The following is a 9282-nucleotide window of genomic DNA, read 5'->3' on the forward strand; positions in this document are numbered from 1 at the left end:
CAACCCCTGCCGTGACGTACAGCGGAGTCGTCAAAGAGCGCAGTTGGCGGGTAACCTTGACTGTGAAGAGGTGTGAGTGTGGGCTGGGGAGGACTCTTAACTTTGATTTTTTCGTGTATTGTGTCTCGCTGTGATATTTTATGATGTACGGCGACGCTACCCTGTTGCCAGTGATTTCTAGTGTCTATTCTGTGATCGTCGAGGCCGTAGTAGTGACAGTGCTCAGTAAATAAAGCCATTTGCATGGACAGCTGTGGTTACCCACTTTTGTAGGTGGTAGTCAGGCCGGCTTTTCCCCATGCCCATGCCCACATCTTATTCACGGTTCGAGGATTACTCGTCAGCTCCTGTAGTAGGGCGAGTGTCGGTGCCCCCACACTTTAACCAGGCAACAATATTTTTTTTAGCAGATAAATATGAACAAAAAAGCAATCAACAAACAAACAAATGGAAGTAATATATATATAATAATAATGATAATAATAATAATAATAATAATAAAGAGTTTATTAAGTAAAGTTTTAGTTACAAGGGTAAAATTGTTACTTTACAAAATTATCATTTAAGTGTCTAATACAATAGGGAATAGTAGACATATAATATCTGGATGTATGACACTTTGGTTCACATAATTTGTTGTTAACATCCTCACGAAGCTGTCTGCTTGATTGACGCAAGTCGGGAAGCAGGTGCCGATATCTCGTAGATGTAAAGATGTTGTGTGCGAATTTTTCTGTTAGGTATTTTCTCCGGTCTTCTAAAGAGGGTATCTGCAGTTGGTTTAGTGCCTCTGTGTATGTGGTGTAGTTTGACCCGAGAATGATACGTAATGCTCTTTTCTGAAGTCTTTCTAATTTTATTTTTTCCAAGTTGGTAATGGACGAATGCCAGACTGGTGCTGCATATTCACAGACTGGTCGAAGGAAAGTCGTCCATATGCGAAGGTCTTCTTGGGATGCACCGAAAGATTTTAATTTGGTTAGCATAAAGAACTTTCTTCCACACTTTGAAATCAGTTTCTTGGTGTTGGCGAACCACTTTAAATCGTCACTGATAACTGTTCCCAATAGATTCACCTCTTTGGCCCGAGTTAAGAGTTCCTCGCCTATTTTTAGAGTACTACCACTGTCGGCTAATTTGTTAAATTTAAATTTTGTTTCTGTGCATTTCTTGGTGTTGACAGACATTTTGTTAGTTGAAGCCCACTCTGACACTTGCTTAAGGGCGTCTTGTAATAAGGTGTTTCCTTGCCCTGGTTGATGTGCTAGTGCAAGTGTCATGTCCACATATTTGTAGATCTTCACGTGCGGAATTTTGTCCTCATTTACCATTATCAGAAACGATAATGGGCCGAGAACCGTTCTTTGAGGGACGCCGCAGTGAAGATCAATTTCATCGGATATTTGGTTGTTTGCACGAGTCCTCTGGGAGCGAAGGTTGATGAAAGAAGATATCCACTTCACCCAGCCCTCGTGGAAACCCAGAGAAATCATTTTCTTAATTAATGTGGTGTGGTCGATGAGATCAAATGCTTTCCTCAGGTCGATGCTGACGGTAGTGACCTCGAGTCTTTTGTCTACATTTGAAGTGATGTAATTGATCAGGTCAACTAGGTAGTGGACTGTGGAGCTACCCTTGGTATTTCCAAATTGGCGACGGTCTAATTTTGGGGCGAATATTTTCCACAATTCTTTAGCAATTATTCTCTCGAGTATTTTGCAAGGAATAGGTGTTAATGATATGGGCCTAAGGTCATCGAGAGAATTAGGTGGATTTGTTTTGGGAATTGGGACTGATAGCACGCTTCAATAGGTCAGGCACCACGCCCTCAGTGATGGAGCAGTTAAAGATGTCGCAGAGGGGGGTGGCGAGCTCGGGAGCGAATTCACGTAGTAACCTCAGCGGGATGTCATCAGGGCCAGATTTGCTTTTTGCTATCCTTCTTAAGTGTTGGTACACGTCGTATTCGCTGACAATTGCTTGCAGAGGGCGCGAGGGTAAGTAAGTTGGCAGTTTTGCTGATTGTAATGGTGGGAGTAACTTGTTGATGTTCGCAAAGTGACAGTTGATGATGTTAGCAGCGTTTTCTGGCGAGTCGGCAATTTCGCTGATGTGAGAGAGGTAACTGTCACTTCTTTTGTCACCGATTAAATTCCGAATGTGGCTATACCACGATTTAGGATTTGCGTCACTGATTTTCTCAATTATTTGCTTATGATATTTTTTCTTAGCCGATTTTATCTCTTGTCTAACCTTTTTTGCCAAGTACTTTGTTGCATCGGTGTTTTTTGTTTTGTAAGCTTTTTGTCTTGCCAGGATAAGGTCTTTGATCCTGTTGGTGAGCCATGGTTTGTCCAGATGGTGGGTGAAAGTTCTTAAGGGGAAGCTGTTGTCAACTTGGTTCCAGATTAATTTATAAAAAAGTTTGCATTTAGTGTTCGGGTCAGGGGCGTTCGGGGGCGTTGAGAACGTCGGCCCAGTCATGATGAGTAATCCATGATCCGAACTCGCGGATTTTAGAATCAGGGAATCTACGAATAAGTTTTGTTCCCTTTAATTGCGTGGGTACCTGGTATTTCTTTGGTACCCAGAGCAGCGACAAGTGATCACTATTGCCTAAAGGGGGCAGGGAAGTTGGACTTTCATAAAAATGCTCTTAATTTGTTATGATTTTGTCCAGGGTATTTTTCCCACGCGTGGCGAATGACACAACCTGCTTAAAATTCAGTACAGAGGTGATTTCATAATCAGAAAAAGTGCTCATGTCGCCAAGAATTACAAAAAAGGGATTTCCGTACTTTGCTTGGAGGATGAACACATTTTCTATTATGTGTTCTCTGAGGCTTTCTTCAGTAGGTGCCCTTGGGGGGGAAATACATCCCGCAGATTACGAGCACACTGATTTCGCGAGGCAGCCATGTAGGTCTAACAGCGAGCCATAATGTTTCAAGGTCGTCACTTGGTGGACAGATGGATTTTATGGTGTTGCAGGGGATAGTATCTTTAATGTAGATACCAACGCCACCACCTTTTCTGCCCTGACGAATTTTGTTAAATAAGTGGTACCCCTGTATGGTTCCGATGTTTAATGTATCGTCTTTGAACCAAGTTTCTGTGATTACTGCAATATCAATAGTATTTTGTTTCATTATGACGTCAAGTTCGTCCACTTTGTAAGGCAGCATGCATTTGCAAGGTAAATGCTGGGAAGTGTTCTGCGGGGTCTTGCGTTAGCTGGCGCAATTGTTGACGAGTCCTTTTGGTCAAACATCCCGTACTTTGTACTTGTTTCTATTTAAAAAGACTCACGGGGCTGGGGAAGGAATCTGACTTCAGAAATTCATCAGCTACAAGTGCTTTGCCTTTAGAGAAACAGTGAAGCTGGCATAATATGAATGACTCATTTTTGTTTTGAATGCATTTGCATCGTCCACCTCAGGGAAGTTAACGAGTAGGTATTTCTCGGTATCTGCTTCTTCAGTGTCTGTGTGGCAGTTTGTTATGTAAAGGTACAACACCTCTGGTTTAGCTGCCCCCTGTAAAGGTTTAGCGGTAGATCTTTGTTCTATTTTGTCTTCTTTTTTCTTTTTTCCACGAGAGTAAACCCATCCGCATCCACATTGCTTGGATTAGACGTTTCGTGTCTTACATGGTTGTGACTGTAGTTAATATTTATCACAACAGGAGCCGTGTTTTTACTGTCGGGCTGGGGAACCCCGGGCACGTGGTGGTACTTTGCATCACTCCACTCGCGGTTCGGTGCGGTTGGTGGAGGGGGAACTGAGTTTTCTTGCTTGTCGTTTTAGCATAAGGTCATGGAATACACAGAAATTATCTGTATATCCTTATATACTTTATATATATATATATATATATATATATATATATATATATATATATATATATATATATTATATTTACACCACCTTTTACTTGTATATCTTTATTTCATTGAAGTGTTGGTATGTGTTTCACTCCATAAAGTTACAACATGGCACGGGGGGGTGGGGGGACACCCGTCCCCACTGCAATCTGATTGGCCACTCCATGTGCCCGCCCCCCCCAATGACGACGTAATGGTCCCCTGTATATATAATCTGGTGGCCCCCCCAGATTTACTGTTACCCCCACTTGCCCCCCCACCAGAAAATTTTCTGGACCGGCCCTGCTGGGACCATTACCTCAAAAACACATGCACACTGCCCCTTCTAACTGCCTCTGGGCCGTTGAGATATTCGTTGGCCTTGAGAACAATCATTTTTTCGACCAGCAGTTTAAAGTTGTAAGACCCCAATAGAGCAACAATAAAGGTAAATAAAAGATAATTATATCATATACAAATATTTCATACATGATTTGTTATCCATAATGTAAGAAAAAAATCGCGATATTTCGATATTTTACACTTACGCGTAGCACAAATTTTCAGTCCGATTTTAACGTATTATGGCTCATTTTGTAGCTGAATAGTTGATCTTTTATATGCTGCAATAAGGATTTGCAATATTTTCCTGTGCTTCTTATACTAGTGATATATATATATATATATATATATATATATATATATATATATATATATATATATATATATATATATATATAAAAGAGACCCTTTTTGGGTGTTGAAAAAGTAGCCTATGTAAAATGGTCACATAGTTAAAAGATTGTTCTATATAGATATGAAATCAGAATGGCGGTATGATTTTTTTATGGTCAATTTAGGCCCATACACACGACCCTACCACAATATTCATAACATTTTGAGCAATTGTTACCTACTGCCAATGTCCGCAATACTTCGGAAAGCAGAGATGATAGGGGACTATGATATAAGAAAACTATTCTTATACCTTATTTTGTTGATACCAACATAATCATGAAAAGATGTAAAACGAAAAAGCCTTATATCTGGAAACACCACTTTGGTGTGGGGCAAACTCACAGGCACAAATTTAATCCAAAGTTAACATATGGGCTCATTATGTAGAAAAAATATCTACAACTTGTTACATACGCTTTATGCAATTTTTGCCTGTGCTTCACTTTTTGCTATTTTTGTGAAGTTGCCTACTTCAAAAATTCACATAAAAGTAAGGCGAGATCAGAAAAAAGTATTTCAAACCAGTTGTAGTCCTGTCCAAAAATCGAATCAAATTGAATGTTTTATCAATTTTGAAGAAGTGTTTGTCCCCCCGTCCCTCCAGCATTTTTTTTTTTTTTTTTTTTTTTTTTTTTTACAATTCAAAAACTGTCCAGGCGATTTTGAAAAAAAAAAAATGACCACAGATATCAAGCTAGGGTCAAAATAACAGGGTGTGAGTTTCATCAAAATCGTCAAGAAAATTTTAAACAAAAAACAAAAAACAGATAGTTCCCTATCAATATTTGCAACAAAAGGAAAAGCTAATGATATAGAGTTTAGCTCACTAATTACCAAACAACAAAAGCGATGTCGTCTCGCCAAACCTAGCTTGAAGAGATCTTGCCCTTCTTGCCTTGAAAGGTGGTCCACGTTCAAACAACCTGGACATAGTTAGAAAAGGGGGGGGGGAGGAAGGGGGTGATCTGGATTCGCTTGGCAAAGCATGGAGTGAGTGTTCGGCTGTTTCAGTCCCATCTTATCGAGGCTACCGTCCGCAGCCCACCCCCCTCTCTCTCATACACACACAGTGTGTGTAATATTTGTGGGTGTGAATAATGTATCGTTTCAAATAGCGCCTCTTGAACTACCAAACATTAATAAATGGGTTTGGCCACAAAACTTCGAGGGTAATGGGGTGTGATGGTTTAGGTATCGATTCCCTTGTTTTCCTTTTATTTCGTTCGGGTGCCTCCTACGAATCACGTCCTCCAGTCGCGTTCAGATTAGGTTGGGGTCAACTTGAGTGTGATGGGCCACATGTCTCCGCCACACACAATCATATATTTATAGGAAGCATTTATGTCTATTATATTACCATAAAGTTTGAGATATAAATTGATTTAAAGTGCATCGTCAGTCAACCTAATTTATTATATTGTTTCCGAAACTTAGTGAAAAATGAATGATGTAAAATGAAATGCAGTGAATGTGTGCAACGGTACATTTATATAATTATGGTAGGGTATATATGATGCAGATGTTGCGAAACTTATACTATTAACATATTTTTAGTGTTAAATTATTAGGCAACAGTCTTTACACTTGGGCAGATTGGGCACTTCCCTGCGAACCCCCTTCCCGGCTCACGCTTGCTCACTCACTTCGCGAAGGGCCGAGTCTAGCTTCACTCTATCCAAGGCTAAGGGGATATTCCCTTAGCCTTGCCTCTATCAATTCTTACATCTTGATTTGCCGTTTCAGCAGTTGGTGTCCAATACCTTGTCGATGTTCCCCCCAAACTATTCAAGAAACCCATTGCTTTTTATGTCCGTCTTTTATATATTCATTTCGTTATTTTTGGTAATGAAATAATTGTAAACATTTCGACATATAATGGCGTATGAAATAATATACGTTATTTTCCAAATAACATGACATTATAACATATTATCCAAACAGCGGATCCAGGTGATATAAGACGGAGGAGAGTGAGAGAGAGTAGCTGCTTAGGATAATGCAGAGCCATATAATATACATCCTTCATATATGTATGAAGGATGTTTCCATCTGACGAATAGTCAGTTCCAACAATGTTTAAGTTTATATAGAATATATGACAAGGAATTGAAATAGAACGCTGCGATAAGGTTTCTTGATAATTATTTTCGAAATAATATACGATAACTTATTTCTTAAGGCAGGTTTCCAATATATACATCAAATTAATAAATTTACTTTTCCTCCTCCTCACATTCGAACCATCCCAACTATGCCCTGGTTGTTTGAAGGTGGGCCTCCTTTCAGGGCAAGAAGGGCATGATCGCTCCGAGCCAGGGCTGGCGAGGCGTCACCACTTTTGTTGCTGGCTGTACCTTGTGTTCTCCACTACTGCGACTATCCAAATGGTACTCTTAAAAAGTCTCTTACCACTGAAACGTGAGTAGCAACGATAATCTACATTTTTATCGAACTGATTTTTTTAAAGAATGCTGATTTTTATTCTAGCATGGAACACCAAACAAAGTTTTAAAGTTTTATGTGGATGATAACTATTTGCTATGGCCTATATACAAACTATTCTTTACATACCTATATTTAAAAAAAAATGTATGTGCGACTACTGAATATATTATATACAGCTAAATACAAGAACTACTACTATTACTACTACTACTCTCTCTCTCTCTCTCGTTTTTCGTCTTTTTAGCGAAGACATATACTGGCGCGACGAGTGAAACACCTGAGAGTACAGAATTTTTGCCAAAATTTCTCATAGGACTTTGAACAAAAGTTTTAGTTACATTTATTGAAATACGGTTGAAACACCATCTACATTTATATTACTGATCAATTAAAGATGGAAAGGCGACATCCGCTTCAGAAGGGACTTCCAAAATCTCCAGAAGACAATTTCTTGAATTCTGCATCAACCTTTTGCGCGTAGTTATACAGGATGTCTGAGATATGATAGACCACAATGCCGCTGGGTAGTTTTTCCACTCTGTCCACAAGGACTCCATTCACTTTGGTATGACCTGTCGGTTATCAGTGATTATGTGAATAAAGATCAGTTATGGTGATGCAGATATATACAAATGCCACGGGTACAGAATGAATGCTGCGACTATAGGCAAGGAAAAGCATTCTTAGGAAACGATAAACATAAGATAAAGTGTTAGCAGTGTGTAGTTTCATTATTTTTTTCTGATAATAGTAATACTAATAATGCTGCTGATAACAATGACATGAATATTATTATTATTATTGATATTATAATTGATATTTTTGCCATTACTGTTTTGATATTTTTTGACGTCATTATTACTTGTATTATTAAAATTTCCATTCTCATATCATCATTATCATATGAACTGGTTCTCGTCCAGTGACCTGCATGTTTCTTAATACATGGTTGCTGATAACTTGAATTGCAGATGGTGTTACTGCTAACGTTACAATTATTACTGATAAATATCGATACTTATTCCCTACATTATGTTACTAGAAGTGTTATGACAATAATCTAAAGCTAATAACAAAAAAAATATGAATTTAGTAATCGTAGTATCATCTCTATCATCATTATTATAATGATGATGATCATGATGCTAATACGATGATGATTATTATGTTAATGGCTGCAGTAGTATTAGTTACAGCAATAATAGAAGGAACAACATTAACATCTATACTTACCGTTGCTGTCCTTCTTAAAAGTTATGGGTGAGTCGCCAATAGTCAAAGTTTGGAGTCCAGAGGGGGTCAGCAAGCGTTGGTCGTCGGGGTCGACTGTCTCGAACAGCATATGGTCAGCGAGGAAGCGCGTGCGGAGGCTCGAGTCGGCGTAGAGAGGGTGTGGGGCGTCTTGAGGTACTAGGTTAACCACTTTGAAATACTCCGGAGATAGTATGGTACCCACACCTGAAGAAGCAGGCATGACTGATGTTATTCTTTGCCAGTTGTATATTTTCATTATTCTGGGGTGAGTAATTAAATAATCTGCTAATTGATTATTTTTCTATTCATTGTCTATCTAAAAAACAGACAATCATGAAAAGATGAAAAAAGGAAAAATGCTTCCATTCTTTTACCCTTCTCAATCGCGGTGGTCAACGTAGACCTTGAAGAAAATGCCATGAGCAGTTAGAAAAAATATTATATTTTGTGTATACATATATACAAAATGTGTAATAAAATATTACATATTTTGTATATATGTACAAAATATGTAATTTATTTCTCATTGTTCATGGAATTCCCTTCAAGGTCTTCGTGAACCATGCTTATACATGAGTGTAAACCTTGAAGGTTTACACTAACACACACACATATGTGTGAGTGTGCATAATTTTCAATGATTTAGTATGTAAATATTCTAAAATCTCGCCATGAAAATAAAGATAAGCTAAGGTTTGTACAAACTTGTATTTCAGTGTTTCAGAAATCTAATTCACAAAAAAATATATATATAATTATTATTATTAAGAAAGTGAACGGGGCAATATTTGATATGTGAATAAATAAACACCAAAAATACACCATATAATGAATAAAGTCAAAATAAATTTAAAAAGGATAATCAATAACCAGCCAATCTCGAAACGAAGTAATCTTACCTGATTCACTTCGCTCAACAGCAGGAACCCGCCCATTATGGTGGTTCCAAATGTTGTAGATGGAAGTCCCTTCAGCGCCCCTCG

General features: G+C 38.4%; 2 protein-coding genes across 2 annotated transcripts in view; one reads left to right on the forward strand and one right to left on the reverse strand.

The window, feature by feature from the left end:
* The first annotated feature begins 6969 nt into the window (after positions 1 to 6969).
* LOC113827497 (uncharacterized) overlaps positions 6970 to 9282 on the forward strand; it is a 10655-nt gene continuing 8342 nt past the window's right edge. The window contains exon 1 of the mRNA XM_027380389.2: positions 6970 to 7018. Coding sequence (XP_027236190.2) covers positions 6985 to 7018 — 34 coding nt within the window. The 5' untranslated portion in view covers positions 6970 to 6984. The remainder of the gene's footprint in view (positions 7019 to 9282) is intronic.
* LOC113827495 (uncharacterized) overlaps positions 7373 to 9282 on the reverse strand; it is a 2819-nt gene continuing 909 nt past the window's right edge. The window contains exons 2-4 of the mRNA XM_027380384.2: positions 9199 to 9282; positions 8279 to 8503; positions 7373 to 7617 (exon numbers count right to left, since the gene is read on the reverse strand). The exon at positions 9199 to 9282 is cut by the window's right edge and continues 75 nt beyond it. Coding sequence (XP_027236185.1) covers positions 7460 to 7617; positions 8279 to 8503; positions 9199 to 9282 — 467 coding nt within the window. The 3' untranslated portion in view covers positions 7373 to 7459. The remainder of the gene's footprint in view (positions 7618 to 8278; positions 8504 to 9198) is intronic.

Source organism: Penaeus vannamei, chromosome 4 (assembly GCF_042767895.1).
Source record: "Penaeus vannamei isolate JL-2024 chromosome 4, ASM4276789v1, whole genome shotgun sequence".
NCBI classification, from domain to species: Eukaryota; Metazoa; Arthropoda; class Malacostraca; order Decapoda; family Penaeidae; genus Penaeus; species Penaeus vannamei.